Below are 20,134 nucleotides of genomic sequence, written 5' to 3'. Positions count from 1 at the left end.
AATCAAATTTGAACATCTGTCTGTATACATTTTAAATCTCTTGCTGTAAATTGCTGTTGTGGTTTGTGTTTTTGAGGATTTCACCACATTAAAACGAGGAAGTCAAAGTCTCATCATGTTTCCACACAGATGCGACTTTTGACCTCACCAAAATAAATATTAAATAAATAAAAGAGAGAAAGAAAAACATGTAAATAGAGTGTGCAACACTTTACCAGGTAGAACAATATATTAATTTGACATTTTGCTTGCTATGAATGTAATCTGATGTCATAGTGTCCGTGTCGGGAAAAAACACAGGAAACACAAAGGACGGGAAATTTCAAGATAATGAAATTCAGGGTGATTGCAAAAAGGGAAGCTGCCTTACCTTACTTAAATAACCTCATGTTTCAAATGAGAATTAAGACACGTTGAAATGTAGACCTGACAAAAATAATGTTTTATTTACATCATGCCGAGAAAACTATAGTACAAACAAATTGTTGAGGAACAGAACATCCATGGGTGTGTGCAACTACATTCCAGTGGATGCAAAGCTATATATGGTATATAGCTTTGCATCCACTGGAATATATAGGTAAGGCTGAGGGATCATAAAAAGAAAAATCACAAGCGTAGACAGTATTTAAACATCTGTAGTTGTTATATGTGATCCATTTAGCAGCTGTAATGTAAGCATTGTGACATTTCACTCCCCCAACAAGTAACATTCACTCTCTCACCGATTAATGGAACAGTTTTACCAGGAGTCAATAGGTTCATGGAACCTCTGTAAGCATTTCAGCAAAACCACAGGATGGAGAACAGGAAACCAGTCAGGTTACTTCTCATCAATGACAGCCATGGGGTTGTCGTAGGAGGCGCCTTCCAAGTCATCAATATTTTTCCTACGCATCTCTGCTGGAGGTCTTGGTGGAGGATTCTGGGGAGGATTCTTGATGCTTGGAGCTGGCCTTCTAACTTCCACCCTTGGGAGAATGGGTTCCCAGTGTTCCCCATGGATGGCCGCCTGAAAGAGCAAGAGATCGGATAGAAATACATAAATAAATGTTAAGAACCAAAGTAGATGTTAAGTTTATTTTGTTTTGTTGTGGATCAATTGCAAACATAACCTCAAAAAGCAGGGCCATGAGGCACTTTGTCAGCAAATGGCAAAAAAAAAACTCAGCCGCACCTCTTCCTGGTTAGATTTCAACTATGCAGAAATCGTCTATGGCTCAAGAGCCGTGCCAGTAATGAAAGAATCTCTTCCTTGTAACCGTTTCCACCAACTTCCTGCTTGGGCTGAAGAAAATGTAAAAATACTGTCGCGATATTTGACTTACTGAGAGGTAAATGAGGCTGGCGATAGCAAGGCAGACACATCCTAGGACAGTAGCAAGTATAAACCCAGCAGGAATACAAAGCCTGGGAAATAGACGGAAGTCATTATTTTGGTCGATGTAACAACACAATAGAGAAGTATTTATGAAAGGAATGCTGTTAAGCGAAGGAAAGTTACTATGTTGTTCAACTCACGCAGCATGTAAAAAGGCTCTGGCATAGTAGTTCCTTGTCAGAGGCCCGAAAGCCTTCACACACACAGTCAAACCGTACTGCCACCTGAAATCAGAACATTAGGAGAGAATGAGCATCAACCAATCCTAAATTTCGACCTAAATGTGATGGATTGATCGATTGATGCTATGGCATCACTTACTTTCGTTCCACACCAGTGCCTTTTGCCCTTCTGCTTCTCGGGTATTCCAGCAAACACACAAAGAGGCCAGCAGCACTGTGCAACGCTGTCAAGGCTTTGCTAACATCCACATTTGCCAACATGTATCATTACAATGGAATGAAGCCACGAGGACTTCCTTCCACAGAATCTGACATTATTAAAGAAGTAAAATAAAGAGGACAGAGAGTATATGTCTACAAACCTGTGACTTCCTTAAACGGATAACAGTAGTTAATCAACATTTTATTATATTTCTGCAGCAGCATAGCAATAATAGTAATACATTTCATTTCTAAGCGCCTTTCAAAAAACTCTCAAGGTCACTTTACAATACATAGATTTGCTATAGAAATACAGGAGTGGGTTGTCCAAGTAACAAGCAAACATATTTTAGATTAAAACCGCTGAGGACGCTCCCGGTTTAGAAAATAAACATTTTCACAAAGCGACAAAGTGAGTGAAATACCTTGATGATAAAGGTTCTTAATGAAATTGTAAAGGATACACAGCATAAGCAGCAAACTGCCACCCTCTGAACATTCCTGCCACCCCTACAATGCCTCCAGTCAAGAGAACTGCAAGAAGGAAGTATGAAGATGCTTATCACATTCCAGCCCACTCATTAATCTACAAAAACAGATGAAAACTTGAGTAACATTGATTAGAATTAAGTAAAAAAATACTGGAAATACTATGTTATTCCAAAATTAACAAAATTAAATCAGAAAATTAGGAGAGAAATTAACAAAAGAATGGCCCCTCGTATTATATCCGCATGAATAAAAAATAAATATCAAATGAAAAAAAAAAAAGATAAATTTGATGAGAAAGTAGCTGAACTTACTGAGTCCAGCAGCCAGAGCCTGCTCATTGGCCCACATAGCCCACTCGATCTTCCCCATGTTGCCTTCGATGCACACTCAACGAGGAAATGTTTTTTTCTGATTTGAAATGTGAACACAGGCAGCAAGGAATAAAAAAGGGTTCAAGCCTACCTGGGACACGCCCCCTATACGTCATTTTCAGTTTGACGTCATCATATACTGTTATGCATTCATGTCCGTGAATGTCCTTTTCGTGAATAAAAAATGTATTTTACTCAAAAATAATGCAAATGATCATAATGAAAATGTTTTATTGTGGTCCTTCTACTAACACGAAAAGGAAATGGCGGTTAAAAAAATGTCCTTCAGTGGTAATAAACTGTTTTTTTTTGTTTTTATTATAACAAATTTGCCACAAATATGTAAGAAAAAAAACCAATCGGATTGATGGTTAGAGATAAGTATCCTGAACAATAATTAAACAGAAACAGCTTGTAACATGCTGTGTAATTGTAACTTGGGGTAATTTTGTCCAAAACCAGTGGGTGTCCAACTAGGGGCACAATATATATATATAAAATCCTCGTCTCACCATGGGTGGTGTCTGTCCCCATTTCAGCTCGGGTCCTCTATATGACAATAAGGGGAAGTCAAAATCAGTTTTTTTGTCAAAATGGCAGGTTTTATATATATATATATATATATATATATATATAAAACAAAGGCAGGCATATACTTGATTATCATTTCTTTTAATTTAGTGTCATGATTTTTTTTTTCAAGTCATTTATTTCAGTACTGAAGACACCCGGGTTTTTATTGCGGCTGTTTCTGTTCAAAATGTACAAATTAACACTGCCACCTTTGCGAGCATCCGATCCACAACTTTAAATAAAACCAGAAATCATCTGAACTACAGAATAACTCAACTGAACCTTATTTATAGAGCACTTTCAAACAGACAAAGCTGCATACTAAGTCTGTACATGGACAACTATCATATAGGAGCAATAAAATAGTCACAGACAGCAGTTATAAACATCCGTAGCTACTATATGTGATCCATTTAGCAATGGCAATGTATGCAAGACATTTGTACAATAATGTCCTTAATTTCAGTCTAAGACATTGTCTTCAATGCCATGATCAGATTTTAGTACTGTAGATTATACTGTATAATCATATAAAATTTGATACGATTGCTTATACAGTACACATTTTTCTGATTTAATGGCTTGTTAAAATGAACTAAAACTGAGTTTTATTTTCAATCATAGCATATCTGACATTACTCATGATCAGTATTCAAAATTTTAAATTACTACAATCGAAAAAGACCACACGCAACAGTTTAAAATAAAAGACATTTCTAACAGAAGGCAAAACATCAAAATTGTAATCTGGCAACGATCACATTATTGAGTTGCGGTGATATCTTCAAAACCGTTTTTATGCCTGTCTCTGTTGTGTGAATCCAGTTTAACAATGTTTTTGGGTAATCCATCAGGTGCAAGCAGATGTTGTGTGGGATCCGTCACAACACAAGGACCTGGGCCAGCCTTTGAAACAGGAAAAACAAGTTATGTCATGCAGGAAAAGAAATGAATCTATAGGGTTAGTGTCGATGTTTTGATATTTAATATCACAATTTGTGACTTCAGTGGCTTCAGTAAATTTTTGTTGACAAAAAAAAAATACAAAACAAATGTGACCAAATCACTTCTATGGTATGTTTTGATATCATCCTCACATTTAGCTTTGGAATTTCAACCAACAAATAGAGTGACAATGGGTGTGGTGTGACTTGGTTATATGTGTGTACATATATACCTTCGTGCTGATAATGTAGCAAATTCCTTTAGGCATGGGCTCCAATCCAATAGCCTGTTTCAATTCCTCAGAAAGATCTGCATGAGGAACTGGAAGACCTTTTATAAACCTACACAAAAGGAAGTTACAGGACACACTCCGAATGGCATAAACGGCAATACAATTGTCATTAATATTAAACACAAATATCATTTAAAGTAGGTATATAATAATTGACAATGGTCTACTCACTCGCCACCGTTGTTCAATGGAGGGAAGAAATATTGGACTGCTTGGATAAAGTCAGAAATGTACTGCTCTAAAGTGAATATCACAGCATTGGGCCCTGCATCAAACGTGTAGGCTACCTACAGGAATACACAGACTATCACATATTATGAACACCACACAAGTTTCACATCTTCATCACATAGTGTCAGAAAATAGAGCTGCACAAAACATGCACATACACACACCCTCCGAATAGTGACGACAAGGAAGTTAGGCAAGTGGGGTATTTGGCAACAGCAGCCATCAAAATTACTGATGAGTTTTATACTTTCATTGAATTGTATTCACGTTTTAGCAAACTAAAAGCAAAAATAAAAAAAAATGTACTCTGTGTTAAAACTGAGTTCCATCGCTTGCCTTAAGTTTGATGACGTTCCTTTGGAGGATGGCCGACGGCTGTGTTACTCACCCTTGTCTGCCCGTAATGGCTGTTGTATCGATGTACCAGATTGATAACTTGATGAGATACGCTGTTGAGGTAGAAAATAGGAGGGTAGGTGTCCAAGCAAGTGGCATGAAACTGGTTACTGTCCTTCATGGTGAGTTCAGCGAATGCAGTGAAGTCTTTCCTGCGCACTGCTTTAATCATCTCCACCATACGGCCCGGGACGACAGACTCGGCTCGATGCTAAAAAACACAGAATTTGATAGATTATTTAATTTTGCATGATAATCCAATGTGTTATCTCTGTCGCATATTGACCATCAAGGGTAAACTGAGTTTAGCCAGTCCAGGACAGGTCAGTCACAATGCCAACCTTCACATTTTTTGTGTTCACGCCTCCCCCCCACTCATTGAGTACTGCATCAAACAGAACCTTTTACTGCTTGTTCAAGTATAGAAATATGGATGTTTGCTGAGGTTAAAAATAATACCTTTAAAAGATGACTTGTTTGCACACTAATTTGCATGCCAGAGGTGCTGCCTACATGTTTCCGCTCAGCACTGGCCTGTCAAACAAATGCAGATGATCGTCTTTAAATGGCGTAACTTGTATTGTTGCACAAACCCTCACCTTTTCAACCTCTTGCAAAATACAATACGTACTGTAGTCCCACATACATACCACAAGCACAAGTATTCTCAGCTCAGGCCAATGCGTCTCTGGCTCCACCTGCAGGGCAAGACTATCTTTGCCGTCACTCTGATGGCCCATGAGCCACTGCACAAATCCCCCGTAGATACTTCTGCACGCACTGCCTGAACCTTGACGAGCAATTCCGGACAATTCCCCTTCTACACCGAACGCTTGGGCCAGTGTGTATACTGGAAAAAAGCGGAGAAACTGTGTAAAGAGTTTTAAATATCAGTGGTGTTGAATGCAATTTGGCAACCCACCTAAACAAGCAAATCCTGCTGCAGATGAAGCGAGTCCAGCAGCAGTGGGGAAATTGTTGATGGAACAGATGTGAACTTTGTAAGACAAAGAAGTTGAATCCGAACCGGGGCCATCATCATTCCGTCTTTTCCTCGCAAGACGTCGAACTACGGACACAGGACAAACTGATGTAAGAATCCTTCATTGTATTCAGATATGCTTTTACTGTATTATATTAGTAAGTCCAGTAGTTAAAAAAATTCACACTCTCTCTTAGACAGGACTGTAGTCTTGGATGGTTGATATCTTCCTCCTTGCCGTTGAGCCACAGTCGATCTTCTTCAAAAGACTTGCTGGTGGCAACTGTTGTGGTTGTTTTCAACTGAAGATGAAAAATAAAATACATAATTGTTTAAGAAATGTATTCGACAACCATCTCAGGTAAAGTTAACATTACAGTTGTCAACAACTAACACAATTAATCAGTGACGTGCACTCATGGAAATATCAAATGAAAAAATAAATTAAACAGTTATATTTATTTAGTGATTTGTACTTTAAAGTTCTTTTCCATTTAAATTCACAATTTTTGGATTTTTTTTCAAAATCGCTGAATTTTCACATTTCCCTTCCAAATACTAAATAGAGACGATCGAGCGGTGAGGCAGCAGCCGGCTGAGCCTCACCATGGATTGCGCAATGACTATGCTAACTGTGCTGGCTAGCTCTGCAGTGAGACTGCATTGCTGTCCCTCTGCATATCGCTATTAAAGTGTTCAAAAAATTTTAGTATATGAACTAAATTTCTACAGTTTAGCTGCTCTATATAATGTAGAGTCACTTCACATTATAAACTTGTACTACAGTGTTTATTTTATTTTTATCAAAACTGTGCGCATAGGTGAGGCACACAGTTCTCCTGCCTCATGACAGGGGGCGCTGGTGGTTACAGAGATTCTTCTTGCGTTTCCTCGGCTGCAGAATAATAGAATTAGTGAGAGCAAGCTAGAGTAAACAGTTAGCAAGTTAAGTGCAACCATCTAGCCATCTAGTTTTTCGTGTTGCTTGGCCTTATTTTCAGAATGGAGGATTACATGTCTAAATTGAAAGAAATGGAGACACTTGAAATGCACAGAAAGATAAGGAAGGCTTCTACAAAGAAGGTATACTTGTTTGCTTTCAATGTATAGTTCTATCTGCTATTTTATTATGTATCATTTTACTTATGGTTTTATTGTTATGCGCTTTGTTTTATTGTTTTTATTGTAAAGTGTCCTTGGGTGTTTTGAAAGGCGCTTGAAATAAAATGTATTATTATTATTATTATGGATGCCTTTCTTCAGAAGGAGCGGTGGATGGACTTCATATATCAGTAAAGTTAACACGATAACGTTTTTTTAGTTCTTTTTTTCTATGCTACAGTTTATATAAAGAATGCTGACATGACATTTTAAACAAAACACGTTAACTGTTGCCAATCAAATGGTGAATAAGCTACTCTGTAGAGTTCATGTTTGTAAATCTGACTGTGATGACATCAGTGCCTCACCAGCCATGAACCTCACCGCACGTCACTGCAATTAATCATTATATATATATCTCACATTTTATGGAAACACTTGCCAAAACAAACATGCGTATCATACCTCTGAAGATGGAGGTTACTGATTCGCTGTGGCGACCCCCTTGAAGGGAAAAGCCGAAAGGAAAAGAAGACTTGTCTGCGAAGCCCACTGGGCCACCTCAAATTTGCGTCAACATTTGGGCCGACAAAATGTATAATGCTATGTCTTGTAAACATCACGAACCTGCAGTTACATACGCGATTTCACGTGTCTACTTCTCGGACTAACATGAAAATAAGTATTAATGTCTAAATGTAGCAGCTTGACAGTTTATATTTTTAATGCCTGTATGTGAGATTTGTTTGACTGCCTTGAAATCAAAGTCTAGAAAATGTTTATTCAATCTACGTACTGTATATTTTAATGGTTGCTTTGTTTATTTTGTTTTTACCTGATCTTGATGAAGCGTTACACTCAACGATGAATTAATGGGTAGAATTAGGTCCTCGTCTCTCTTTCCCCCTGAAAACATAATTTTATCGATTGCTAAAATATCGATAGTACTACACAATCCGTAAAATTAAAAGTACAATGTAGAATTAGCTGATTTTTTTTCTAAGTGAGTCAATGTACTTACAGTATTTAACAACCGCAATATTCACGGGAGCTGTGCATGTGTGTCTCTTCTCCATGCTATCCTCGGTCATATTTCTATTTCTGCAAATCGATGTTTGTTAAGATCCTTCTGTTTTAAAAAGCGTTTAGCAGCAAAGTTTGCGAAATTGACATGACTGCCAACACGGATCCACCATGATCATGTTTCTGATTGGTTACTGTTGAACACGTGACTAAACGTGTATCCAATCAGAATTATTCTTCTGACGCAGAAAGATCGGTGGCCAATGGGAGATTATCTGGCCACACTGGTGTGTAAACGGCCCATCTATCTACCCACCGCATTTACTATAAATGAATGACTTATTCCGCAGTAGGGTCGCGGTGTGCGCTGAACCCTATCCCAGCCGTCTTCGGGCACTAGGCAGGGGACACCCTGAATTGGTTGCCATCCAATCGCAGGGCACACAAAGACAAACAACAGCCACTCTCACAATAAAGAGATAGCGTGACAGCGTGTTCTACATACTTGGCAATAAAGATGATTCTGATATTAACTTGGATGATTGTACTACAAGTTACAAGCCATACAACTCTGATCAACATTGGCGTTATATTAATATAGTTTGTATATTGTATGCACCACGTTTTGTACAGAAAAAAACAGTACATTGTCTCAAATTACAAATCAATTGAATTTATACTAATTTTGCCGCATTTTATTCATTGTGAAAACATCCCACCACTGTACAATATGCCTACACACATTATGTCTCAGATATTGCTATGCCAATAATTTCTGACAATTATTCACCCATCCATTTTCAAATCTGCTTATCCTCATGGCCGTGCTGGAGCCGATCCAAGCTGTATTCGGGAAGCAGGCAGGGGACTGATTGCCAGCCAATTGCAAGGCGCACATATACAAACAAACATTCAGGCTCATAATCACAACTCTGGAAATGTTGTAATGTTCCATTAACCTGCTCGCACAATGCAGAAATAGGCATTTTTAAAGTACAGTAAAGTCTCGTTATATCGATATTCTCGGGAGTCCGAAAAAATATCGATATAACCGGGACTATCGATATATCCGACCCTGCGTGCATGTAATTTTCTCCTTGCGTTAATAGAAATAGTATCGTAATAAGCGGTACTATCGATATAACCGATATCGATATAACGAGACTTTACTGTAGTTTTTATTTTGTGCAAACATGTGTTAAACATGATTGTAAAAAAGAAAATCAATATTTCTGGGCCAGGTAAGAGAATAATTAGTTGTAATGTAAATACACATAATCTGCTGTTTTGTTTTGCTTTTTTCAACGATTCCATAACCGCTAAGAAAAACTCATGAAGACTGAGCAGGAGAGTAAAACAGTCATGTATTTTCAAGAATACAAAAGGAGTAACACAATTGTGAAATGAAACCGCAAGCAAACATATTTGACACAGTGTGCATTCTATCAAACACCTCTCAAACAATTTCGTCAATTTCATCTCATTGTTCTCCCCTTCTTCAGTGTAATTTCAAAAGAGAGGCGATTGGAAGTGCGGCAATTCAGGGTGTTTGCGGGAACACAAGGGTCAAAAAGTTCCTGTGAAATACATTGCCTTTACTTTCTGGTGCATTCAACAGTTCCACTGAGTTAATCTTCTTCCTCATCTGAATCCATCACCCTCCGCCTATTGAACTGCAAATAAAAAATATATATATATATATATATATATATATATATATATATATATATATATATATATATATATATATATATATATATATATATATATATATATATATATATATATATATATATATGTATGTCAACTATTAGTGGAACGTACTGTGACTGTTGTTTTTTTCTCTGTTTGCTTGCTGACTTTTTCTAGGATTTCAACCAAGCCCGAATCAGAAATCTAGAAAAAGAAGAAATAAATAATTTAATTTACAACACAGTTGTATTAGCGTCCGTAACCAAGTTGATTAATTCTGGGGAAAGATCAGCAAAAGATAAGAATATATTGTGGAATGTGGAGTAATCTGTTATGAGAAAAAAATACAACATGACATGATGTGAGGAAACTTCGGGCTGACCGTTCCCTTCATCAAAAGCATGACAAATATTGTAAAAATCCCATACCCTCAAGGGTAGAGCTGGGCAATATGACGATTGATGTCGCGAAAATTGTACGCGTCCTCTTTTTATGTTTCTTATGTTGGATTACCCATCCATCCAACCATCCATCCATCCATTTTCCGTAACGCTTATTCCTCATTAGGGTCGCGGGGGGTGCTGGAGCCTATCTCAGATGTTGGATTACGTCAAACAGCAAAGACAAATGACATCGGCAGTTTGGGTTGATGGACAGAAGCTTTCGCTTACTGTGCTTTGATAATAGAGCAGCCAGCCTGCAGGTGGCATGCTGAACATCAAATTCAGCAATTAACATCATCGCCCATGCAGTTGTCATCCGCAATGTGAAGGTTAAGGGGACAGAAAGTTATTGGGGAAAATTGATAAAGAACAAGGTTTTAATCAATTTCATCTCAGTCACTGGTGGTGTAGCGGTACGCTCGCCTGGCTTATGTGCGTGTGGGATCACTTCCAACTCAGTGAAGGTGTGGATGTGGGTGTGAATGGTTGACAACCAGTTCAGGGTGTAATGCACCTTCTGCCCAGTTAGAAGTTAGATGCCATAGGTGCCAGCAGCTCGAGCAATCTGTTTTTTTTAATAGAATAATGGAAAATGTCTCCAAAATGGTTTCTGATCATCATAATATAAAATAGCCTGTGTCATAATGGAAGATACTGTCCATCTTGCCCAGCACTGAACAAAAGCATTACAGTAAAGTCTCGTTATATCGATATTCTCGGGAGTCTGAAAAAATATCGATATAACCGGACTATCGATATATCCGATATCGATATAACGAGACTTTACTGTAATTGTTAAAAAAAATAATTTGACCAGATTTGGATATACTTTTATGCTGGCTAGCAATAAAATAATCACAATAAATAGAAATATATTTCAAGCTTGAGGTCATTCACGTACCTTCCCTGCTAGGGAACCATACTGCGCCATTTGAATGAGATAATCTTCAACTGAACGTACTTTCTCCGGCTTTACCAAAGCAAGCCCGTTCACTGTAGGGAAAGTGGGTGAAAAATAAAAACAGAGTCATGAGTGAGACTCAAAAGGCTATATCATCAACACAAAGAGGCGAGCACAGCTACTTGTGTTATTAGTTTATGGAAAAGACTTACACCTGGCACGGGCAGACTGGTCTAGAACTTGGGATAATATGGAGTTCCTCATCTCTGTCTCTCTGTGAATCAAACACTTCATTTGTTTAACCATATAAGAAAAAAAAATCATATTTTGGAATTAAAATCTTAAAAGAATGTTACCATTCCACAATTATTTATTAGATAACACAGACTCAAATGTGAACTCTATTGCGGAGGAGTATTAGAGGCAAAAAGAAAACAATTCTTGGGGTATGAATCAGTCACGATTGCACTGCTCTTGTCTTTGAAGACATTTTGCTTCTAATTGAGCAGGCTTCACAAATATAGAATCCCGACAATGCAATTGCACTAAAATCTCTACTTTTGTTAGGTTTGCTAAATCATCTATCTTGGGTTTTGAATAAATGTGGTATGATTTTCGGCAATAAAACATGGGATGTCTAGTGGAGACAGCTCACATCGTTTGGGTTTGTGTTGGCATCTTGAGCTTGACAAGCAGTTATTTCTTCATTTTCAGTTTCCCTTTTACTCCTCCGTAATTTTGATTGGTTATAGCATTCACTGTAAGGGAATCTATATTATGTCACCTTTGTTTTGCCTCCTCTCCTTGCTGATTCTTTGCAGAATTCTGAAGCAACATAGCACATAATTACTATTTAAGCATTCAGCGTAGAAGATGAAAATACAGTTGACACTACATATTTTGTTTACAATTTACTGTAGTGCTGAGTCAAGCTATAAACACAGGCATTAGATAGAAGTATTTACAGGCGTTGGACATCGACTGTACCTCTAATTAGGTGCAATGGCACGTTAAAAACTTATTTAGATTCGGTGCTGTATTAATTCAGGAACGTATAATGCATGGTTATATGCTGGTCATTTGATTTTAAAACAGAATTTATATCCAAAGCGGGAGTGCATCAGAAGTTGCGTATTACACGTTTATGCGACAGAATGGAGAAAAAAATGGAGAAAAAAACAAAGGAGCTCTTCAATCTGGTTATGATCCATCCAATTCAATGCTACAAGCTTGCATTTTTAAACAGTGTTTGGCCTTCTATGTTGTGTTAGGCAGTCGTACATTTACTGGTAAAATGCAAGACTCTATTAGCAGTTCAAGTTACAGTCCCAGGGTGAGTATGGAGGGGTGTGCACTGTCATGTTGACAGCAATCTAGCTAGCAACTAAAGATTCACTGAGTACTATCATATCGTAAACATCGCTTATTACAATTGACGTGCATTTTGAGTCTGTTTCACTTTATTGTATCACATATTGGCGACGTTATAGCTCAGAATTACTACAATCGAGATGAAAGAAATCTTCAGTCAAACGAGCTTTGTGTTCTCAGCATCTCCTTTTTAGGGAGCTAACGCGCTTCCAAAACACAATTTGGTTCTTACCCCGTGCTTTGCTTGGAGTTCTGCCATTCTTTGCCGTCTAATTGCCTCTAACTCGTCGTCCGCCATGGTTTTTGGCCGCGTAGACTGAAAATTGTAAGAAATTATAAAACTGTGTACACACTACAATCGCATTGTGGGCCAGGCCCTGGCTAGCTCAGGGGAGTGTAATCAACACCGAGAACCGATGAACTACAGACTAAAGCTATCGAACAGAGAACTCCACTTATCCATCCGTTTCTTCTCTTTTTAGATTGTCGAGGGTACCGGGCAGACTGGAGCCGACAAAGTTACATCAATTTACTCGCGTGGACAAATTAACGAGGATAGTGCAATAAAAATAAAGATATATTACAGGCTAAATTAAAATGTTGGTACCGTGTCAGTTCTTTTTTTCTAGACCAATTGTAACTTTTAAAATTAAATTTGGAGTAGATTGAACCAACCTCATTCAAAATAGTCACGGGGCATTTTTGTTACCTTTGAAGCATGTCCCTTTCAGAACTGGAAACAATTGTTCGATGAAATGTTCACTACATACAAGCGATTGTCCTTGTGCACGTGTGGACAGCAAGCGCCCTAAAACTGCGGAATGACATGCAAGTAGGGACATTTTCTTGAAGTTCCTGGTCGGCGACTCCTTGTAAATTTGAGCAGCCAGTTTGCACATTAGGTCTCATTGGATCATACATGGACACCCTCATGGGTTGAAAATGTTGCCATAAAAGAACACATTTGAAGACATCAAATGCAAGAGCAGCAAGCACACACCTGCAGATTTGTTTTCCTCGTTATTTTAGGGGTCTCACATTTCGGTGTACATATACATTGTGTCAATCATTCGGCTAACAAAGGAAGACATAATAGACTGCATGTACAGTACCGTGTTTAATAATCCGATTCACAATCGAAAACATACATGAAGTGGATTTAAATTATGACACCTAAATGCATCAATACAGAATTTAGTTTCAAAAAATTAATACTGATTGTGACACACTCTTCTTGGGATGAGTACAAGTAGGTTTGGCATATTTGTGTTGAATGCCAATAGAACACATGTCAGTCAAATGAGCTGAATATTTCGGAGAAAGAGAAAGCCACCTGGACTTTAGCTCCCTCTGTACGTACTATACGAAAACTGACTTAAGAGCAGTGGTATGTGGTACTTTTGGTCTGGCTCGCTTATTGTGAAGACAATCTGAAACAAAACACAATACAAATGTATTCAAATGCCACGGTTTGTATAATAATACTAATACTAATACTACTACTACTACTACTACTACTACTACTACTACTACTACTACTACTACTACTACTACTACTACTACTACTACTACTACTACTACTACTACTACTACTACTACTAATAATAATAATAATAATAATAATAATAATAATAATAATAATAATAATAATAATAATAATAAAACAGTCAGTAATGATGACTATGGATTTACTGCAGAAGAAATGTGGTAAAAATTGCAAAAAAACGAAGATATTTATGCCTCCTAGTAATAAGTCTCTTACATCCTTGAAAAGAACGAAAGCAATAAGATATTCAACATGTATTAATTGAAAAGCAAGTCTCACCTCAGCATATGGGTAAAAGGAGGGCTCACCCATACTTTGCCAATACCGAGCGGTTTCAAATCGCAATTTATAAACACCACACAGAAATTCCTCTTTTGTGATGAGTCCAGGGAAACGCCCATCAGCATTTGTGTGCCTGTTTCAAAAAAGTTACAAAATAATGTTATATTTCATTAAGGGATAGCCTGCTTTCAACTTTACTACCAACTTCAAAACATTTACAAATAAAATGAATGTCCATTTCTTTGTAGCTCATCATGTCTTCTCAATTCAATAATAGATTTTATTTTATTGCAGGTTATTTTATTTCTACTGTACATCCTGTATGTGCACAAAGCCACTACATTTTCTGGACACACGCCAATATTGATTTGATTTGAAAATAAATATGTCATCAATTTGTGCCTAATTTGTTTTTGTTATTGATTAGATATATAGTGTCACTTTGGTGCATCCAACTCTGCCTTCAGTATAATGCAATTGCTAAAAAGTTTTGTTTGTGGTGTGAGGATGAGTTTTGAGTGTGTGTGTGCGCACTAGTGTTATCTTCTTAGCCCCAGAATCTCCATATTCCTGGTTTGAAACACTGAACCAAGTTTGAATCCATTACTGTAGTTTAACTGCATGATTTGAAACCCTAATCCTGACTTCTAAATCCTACTTTGAAATCTAAACTGTATTTGAAACCATAGTTTGAACCTAAATCAGATCCCTCAATGAAAACCTTAGACCTCGTTTGAAATCCCAATTTAAAACCCCAACTTTAGTTTCAAACCACAATTTGAAATTCAAAATTAATTCAAATTAAAAATTAAAACCTTAATATAACTATGGATGTTACACAATTTGAAACTGCAGGAATACAAGTTTTGCTGGGAGCTTAAACAGACAAACATTTCAATTCCACTTCCGACTCGTGGGGCAAGGTAGGAAGATGACAACAGCTGTGATTGGCTGGTAACTCGCACCCACTCCTCTTGCCCAAAATCACCTGAACAGGCTCCTGCTCGCTTGCAACCCGAGTGAGGATTAGAAAATGGATGAATTGATATTTTACCCTGCGTTAATCAACAGCCAGGTCTCAGTTGAGTGGTCAAGTCGATGTAGGCTGAGGGCAATATTGGCCCCGGGAATCCCCTTGGAAGTGTTCAGCACATGTGTGGTAAGAGGACTCGCCATTGCTCTGATCAACCAGATAATCACGTTCCTAGTTCAGTAGACTTGAAATGCTCCAAATACGTTAAAAATGTAATCGTTTTGCAAATAGTGTCAAAAAGTATATTTTGTGAAGCACACCTTATTTTGAAGGGGGGGGGATGTGTCTCTGGAGTTGGTATCGCCTGTTTGCCCTCGTGCGGTGATGAACACAATCCCAGGTTGTCATTCGCCAGCAACGAACTGGTTGTGCGAGAAGTAAACTCCTCCTCATATTTACTTGTAGCACTTTGTACATTGTCGGAATCTTTCAAAGTGGGGCGTTCTGTTGGTGAACCACGTGAAGAGCACAAATATCTAATTATAGGCTTACCTTTTTGTTTAGTGTGTGGTGCGTTTACAGTATGTTCTGAAAGTGGATAAAATGGCTTAAAAAATCCATCAATCCATTTTTTTGACAAACAAAACATAACCAACGTCTTCCTGAGAGCCGATGAATTACCACATTCCTTCGGGATGACAACGCAATGGGTGACACGAGATCTCATATGTTGTGCTCTCTGGGTTGTTAAATGGATTTCGGATGCACTTTTGGCTAAAGGTTTAATCTAAAGTTGTGTTTTATTGAATGAAACCCCCTTTCAGTCTTAGTCTCAGTGAGTCTTTGTTCAATTTGTCTTTATATTTTTTAATACATCCACAATAAGAGGCAAAGGGAAAGGTACAGTAGTCCAGAACAAAGAACGTGCGCGTTCCATAAAAAACATATTGCTACAAATTTATTTTGGGCAGGGTAGGCTGGAACAGATGCAGTTACATTCATTGCAATGGGAAATGATCATTGAATGTGAAGTGTTTTGAATTACAAGCACAGTAATTGAATAAATTAAAGTAATATATGATGTCATAACATGTCCCTAATCAATGAAATAAAAACACACCCCCATGACCTGTGTAGGCAACATGAAAATACCTTTACTAGTGACAATGAGTATTTTCCACTTGGCTCATCTGAATAACACCATATAATTTACAGTTGTTTTTGTATACATATTCCTTATTTTTAGGGGTACAAAATAAAGCAAAAATGAAATTAGACAGTTGAACACTTACTGTTAAGTTTACAATAATGCACAAAATGACACACTGATCTGGCGCACAGCACTTTGACACGACTCTGTGCCAAAGTGGAGTTGGTGGAGAGTTGCAGTACTTTCAGTAAAAGTATGAAAATGACTCAAATTGTGTATACTAATCCATACATACTCTTTGTTGAGTAATTGCCATGTGGGTGACTCATCTTGATAAACAAACTTACACTGTGAGGTTCAATACCTTAAATGTGCCTTGAGTGACGGATAATTTGTTTCCAGTTTCCATGTAAACAGTACATTCATACTGCATTTGGAAAAAATACGTTTGTGAGGTGTGCGCATTGTTTTAACAGCGAATGCATTTTCAGTGTTCCTTGAGCAGTTAAATGGACTAAAGTCTAAACCCAGGATCCTTTCAAATCATTTTTTTCTGTCCTTGCTCAAGTAAAACACCATGAGACAGCAGAATCATGATCCCGCCTGACATGTTCAACGCCATTCAAAAGAAGGCTTCAATGATTGTGATAAACATAAATTAGAATCCGATTATTTTGACGTTCTTGCCAGGCGATTCCACTTGGCTCATCTGAATAACACCATATAATTTACAGTTGTTTTTGGATTAACGCTGCAATACTTTATTTGGGGGCATTTCTGTTCATGCAAATACAGTGGCACAGCACAATAGGAATGCAAATGGGTGCAGGATTCGGACTCCGGTTGTCTTTCACAACTACCAGTACTATACAAATAATAAGATTTAACTCTTTCCGGCTCAGTCCAACCTAAAACTTCTTCTCTTTTGCATGTATGAATATACTTCCACTTGTGTTGTTGTTGCTTGAAAATACAGCGACAGCTGCAGACACAACTCAAATTTACAGTGTTGTTTGATATGTGCACTCCTAGTGGAATAAAGATATTGGCTTCATCGTTTGTGGGTTTTCTTCCACATTTGCCACTCCATCCGTGTTTTCTGCACTTTGTTCTCTTCAAGTCTCATATTTCCTCCTCGGGGTCTGAGCTGTGATTGTTCATCTGCCATATAAAACAAAGAGAAGTGTTATGATACGGCACGCTCAGAATGACTTCATTGAAAACAAATTACGCAGTGGTTTTGAGATTATGCATTCATGAGAGAATGTTTCCTCAATTTCCTTGAAGTCCGTTTTCTATACTGCTCATCCTGTTCAGGCTTGCTAGAGCCTGACTTCACCAAACGTGGATTGCGTGCTAAATCACAGGGCACATATTGTCGAGACAAACAATATTTCATATTTACACTGAGTGAGAATTAAATCCATGCTGTAACACCGTCAATACCTCAAGCTATCAAAATATTAGGAACACAGTCACCTGCTCAATATAAGTCAATGGCGTTACTGTAAGTGTTTCCCCAAAAGACAGCCACATAGCCAGATTGAATTATTGTGTTTTCTGCATTACATATTGGCCCATGAGGACATGGAATCCTGTCAGCAAACAAAAACACTTAGAAATTAGAACTATGATGTCTCATCGGATTTGTTTTCATTTACCATATGGTGGTTTTCATTGATCCCTCTCGGTACTGCTGTCTCCCTGTGGATTTGATGGCGGGAGCTGGGTGGGGAGAGGGAAGAAAGGGAGTGCTCTGGGCTGCTGGCGTACGAGGACGGAGATGGACTATCCTCCCTCAAAGAGGAGCCTGCCGACAAAACGGGATAACCTTTAAATGTGAAACTATGCTGGAAAGGAAGCCATAGTGTGAGGGAGTAATCGAGTTTATTTATTTATTTTTTGTAGGATGGTGCTGAAAACTATCCATCAAACTCCATTTACAGTGAACGTGAGCTATTTGGTTGACGCAGAAAATACATTTTGGTATCAGTCATAACTAAATTGTCTGACTTTAGACCTAAGATACCCACCTTCACAGTTGAATCATCATTAAAGACTCATTAAGATGAAGTACTGTATTTAGTTTTGGCAACCAGATCATGGAGTACTACGCTAACCGTTCGAAGACAACAGGGACATGACCCAATACTGATGGATGTATGTGTTTCAAAATAATTATAAAATAAATAATAATTATTATTATGAGTTCATTGAGACAATTTCTTTAGAGGCATATTCAATCCCTGAAGTGACTATAATGTCGTCAGATGTCCACACGAGGGCAGCAGCAGCTCTACTGTGTGGTGTTGTCGCGTTCCAATTTTGAATTTTAAGGCATCTGTCACAGTGCTTCCAAGCACACTATTTGCTAAGCATGTTATTAAACTGCCATAAGTCCCCATCTCCCCACTGAAGTTGATATCGACCTTGTTCAACATTTCAAAATTCCTGACTGGTGTAAATAATAATTGGTTTGTCAGGTAAACACTACCCCAGCCTCCTAACAGCGCAGACACAAGGGCTCCTGAATGATATTGATCAGGTGTGTGACTCATATGCAACAAATTGAGCAGAAATAAAAAATATTGCCCTTCACTGGAGTCAGTGTTAAAGTGTTTGGGATGTGAAAAAAATAATGTATCGTTTCACCACACACCTCCATCTTTTCAAAATGAAAGCCTCACCTTTGTGGTCGACTGTGTGCGTGCCCATCCTGTCAAGACTGTCAAGCAGCCCATCGATCTGTGTCTTTATCAGAGTCAGCTCCTTTTTAATCACCTGCAACTCCTCCATGTCCACTGCAGGAACAGAAGAACCGAGATGTGAATCACATCTTGGAAAACAGTGGAACCACCGGCACACTTCATTATTCACAGGTTAATTGATTACTACCCCAAAAACATGCAGAAAATGCTGATTGAACACTCGAAATTGTCCCGAGGTGTGAGTTTGAATGGTTGTTTGTCTTTGTGTGCCCTGCGATTGGCAACCAATTCAGGGTGTCCCCTGCTCAGTGCCCGAAGACGGCTGGGATGGGCTCCAACATCCCTCACGACCCTAGTGAGGATAAAGCGGTCTGGAAAATGGTTGGATGGTATGATGATAGTCTACTGATTCTCAGACATATTTCAAAAAGCAGAGCACGCTAACACTTGGTGGTGTATTCTTCGATAGTATTTTAAGATGCTAGGAAATGCAAGTGAAGTTCAGATTTAATGAGCATGCAACACGTAAATCATGCAGGTGCTGTGGTGGTTCTCACAACTTAATTGAAGAAAAATATGGATAAACAAAATTACAGGAAAACAGAGTTTTTAATTGGAAAATCTACAATATTTTCTTGAGGATAGTCTTTAATGTTTAGTGTGTATTACGTTCATCCTGTCTACTATCTAACTTAAAACAGATTATTTTCTCACAGACAGTGTATTTTAGGTGTTCAATTACCTGACATGTTGACTCTGACGAAGGCAGAAGTATACGCCGAAACATGTCAGGTAATTGAACACCTAAAATACATTGTCTGTAAGAAAAGAATCTGTTTTAAGTTAGTCTTTAATGTATATTACAGAATTGCGTAAGCGTGCATGGGGTGTATATACG

The 20,134-nt window shown here is 38.0% G+C and overlaps 5 protein-coding genes across 10 annotated transcripts in view; all 5 read right to left on the bottom strand.

Moving 5' to 3' along the window:
* Positions 1 to 419: 419 nt before the first annotated feature.
* cyba (cytochrome b-245 alpha chain) lies at positions 420 to 2,717 on the bottom strand. 2 transcript variants are annotated; one of them, XM_088991320.1, is made up of 6 exons: positions 2,568 to 2,717; positions 2,229 to 2,298; positions 1,703 to 1,777; positions 1,522 to 1,605; positions 1,329 to 1,410; positions 420 to 1,012 (listed from the first exon to the last, which is right to left on the bottom strand). In XM_088991320.1, the coding sequence occupies exons 1-6, from the start codon at positions 2,623 to 2,625 to the stop codon at positions 824 to 826; spliced, it is 558 nt and encodes a 185-aa protein (XP_088847446.1). In that variant the 5' UTR covers positions 2,626 to 2,717; the 3' UTR covers positions 420 to 823. The 2 variants fall into 2 exon arrangements, with proteins under 2 accessions (XP_088847446.1, XP_088847447.1); XM_088991321.1 differs by having other exon boundaries at positions 2,229 to 2,350; positions 2,568 to 2,648.
* A 551-nt stretch (positions 2,718 to 3,268) lies between these two features.
* Positions 3,269 to 8,342, bottom strand: mvda (mevalonate (diphospho) decarboxylase a). The gene is made up of 10 exons (XM_088992616.1): positions 8,169 to 8,342; positions 7,983 to 8,053; positions 6,234 to 6,348; positions 5,987 to 6,133; positions 5,715 to 5,914; positions 5,524 to 5,598; positions 5,057 to 5,275; positions 4,609 to 4,724; positions 4,378 to 4,486; positions 3,269 to 4,106 (listed from the first exon to the last, which is right to left on the bottom strand). The coding sequence occupies exons 1-10, from the start codon at positions 8,236 to 8,238 to the stop codon at positions 3,963 to 3,965; spliced, it is 1,266 nt and encodes a 421-aa protein (XP_088848742.1). The 5' UTR covers positions 8,239 to 8,342; the 3' UTR covers positions 3,269 to 3,962.
* A 1,172-nt stretch (positions 8,343 to 9,514) lies between these two features.
* pdcd5 (programmed cell death 5) lies at positions 9,515 to 12,995 on the bottom strand. 2 transcript variants are annotated; one of them, XM_088992626.1, is made up of 6 exons: positions 12,810 to 12,983; positions 11,991 to 12,031; positions 11,419 to 11,480; positions 11,207 to 11,298; positions 9,995 to 10,066; positions 9,515 to 9,843 (listed from the first exon to the last, which is right to left on the bottom strand). In XM_088992626.1, exons 1-6 carry the CDS (start codon positions 12,873 to 12,875, stop codon positions 9,799 to 9,801), a joined length of 378 nt encoding a protein of 125 aa, XP_088848752.1. In that variant the 5' UTR covers positions 12,876 to 12,983; the 3' UTR covers positions 9,515 to 9,798. The 2 variants fall into 2 exon arrangements, with proteins under 2 accessions (XP_088848752.1, XP_088848753.1); XM_088992627.1 differs by lacking the exon at positions 9,995 to 10,066 and having other exon boundaries at positions 12,810 to 12,995.
* A 686-nt stretch (positions 12,996 to 13,681) lies between these two features.
* Positions 13,682 to 16,210, bottom strand: uraha (urate (5-hydroxyiso-) hydrolase a). Of its 3 annotated transcripts, none has more exons than XM_088992618.1 (4): positions 15,699 to 16,210; positions 15,460 to 15,585; positions 14,403 to 14,538; positions 13,682 to 14,007 (listed from the first exon to the last, which is right to left on the bottom strand). In XM_088992618.1, exons 1-4 carry the CDS (start codon positions 16,103 to 16,105, stop codon positions 13,918 to 13,920), a joined length of 759 nt encoding a protein of 252 aa, XP_088848744.1. In that variant the 5' UTR covers positions 16,106 to 16,210; the 3' UTR covers positions 13,682 to 13,917. The 3 variants fall into 3 exon arrangements, with proteins under 3 accessions (XP_088848744.1, XP_088848747.1, XP_088848745.1); XM_088992621.1 differs by having other exon boundaries at positions 15,460 to 15,622; positions 15,699 to 15,790; XM_088992619.1 differs by having other exon boundaries at positions 15,460 to 15,711.
* A 98-nt stretch (positions 16,211 to 16,308) lies between these two features.
* LOC148900702 (heterogeneous nuclear ribonucleoprotein C-like 1) overlaps positions 16,309 to 20,134 on the bottom strand; it is a 51,370-nt gene continuing 47,544 nt past the window's right edge. Inside the window, exons 5-7 of one of the 2 annotated variants that reach the window (XM_088992623.1) lie at positions 19,216 to 19,329; positions 18,190 to 18,338; positions 16,309 to 17,689 (exon numbers count right to left, since the gene is read on the bottom strand). In XM_088992623.1, the coding sequence (XP_088848749.1) occupies positions 17,651 to 17,689; positions 18,190 to 18,338; positions 19,216 to 19,329 (302 nt within the window). In that variant the 3' untranslated portion in view covers positions 16,309 to 17,650. The remainder of the gene's footprint in view (positions 17,690 to 18,189; positions 18,339 to 19,215; positions 19,330 to 20,134) is intronic. The other variant, XM_088992622.1, reaches the window with a different exon arrangement.

Source organism: Hippocampus bargibanti, linkage group LG03 (genome assembly GCF_051943395.1).
Source record: "Hippocampus bargibanti isolate YZ-2025 linkage group LG03, ASM5194339v1, whole genome shotgun sequence".
NCBI lineage: Eukaryota > Metazoa > Chordata > Actinopteri > Syngnathiformes > Syngnathidae > Hippocampus > Hippocampus bargibanti.
Note: the sequence above shows the minus strand (reverse complement) of the source record. Positions and strands in the feature narration are given on the sequence as shown.

Bases quoted from the DNA above. Each gene is read 5' to 3' on its own strand.
- uraha (XM_088992618.1), bottom strand. From the start codon at position 16,105: ATGAGATCTCGTGTCACCCATTGCGTTGTCATCCCGAAGGAATGTGGT. The intron at 15,586-15,698 runs GTGTGCTTCACA...CTGGTTGATCAG, and splicing joins CCCCCCCCCTTCAAAATAAG to AGCAATGGCGAGTCCTCTTA. The intron at 14,008-14,402 runs GTGAGACTTGCT...GTTTTGTTTCAG, and splicing joins CCTTTTACCCATATGCTGAG to ATTGTCTTCACAATAAGCGA.
- mvda (XM_088992616.1), bottom strand. From the start codon at position 8,238: ATGACCGAGGATAGCATGGAGAAGAGACACACATGCACAGCTCCCGTG. The intron at 6,349-7,982 runs GTAAAAACAAAA...TTTCATCTTCAG, and splicing joins TAACGCTTCATCAAGATCAG to TTGAAAACAACCACAACAGT. The intron at 4,487-4,608 runs GTGAGTAGACCA...CCTTTTGTGTAG, and splicing joins CCATTGAACAACGGTGGCGA to GTTTATAAAAGGTCTTCCAG.
- cyba (XM_088991320.1), bottom strand. From the start codon at position 2,625: ATGGGGAAGATCGAGTGGGCTATGTGGGCCAATGAGCAGGCTCTGGCT. The intron at 2,299-2,567 runs GTAAGTTCAGCT...TCCTTCTTGCAG, and splicing joins GGCTCTGGCTGCTGGACTCA to TTCTCTTGACTGGAGGCATT. The intron at 1,606-1,702 runs GTAAGTGATGCC...TTCTGATTTCAG, and splicing joins GGCACTGGTGTGGAACGAAA to GTGGCAGTACGGTTTGACTG.
- pdcd5 (XM_088992626.1), bottom strand. From the start codon at position 12,875: ATGGCGGACGACGAGTTAGAGGCAATTAGACGGCAAAGAATGGCAGAA. The intron at 12,032-12,809 runs GTAAGAACCAAA...ATGTTGCTTCAG, and splicing joins AACTCCAAGCAAAGCACGGG to AATTCTGCAAAGAATCAGCA. The intron at 9,844-9,994 runs GTACGTTCCACT...TTTTATTTGCAG, and splicing joins AGAAAAAAACAACAGTCACA to TTCAATAGGCGGAGGGTGAT.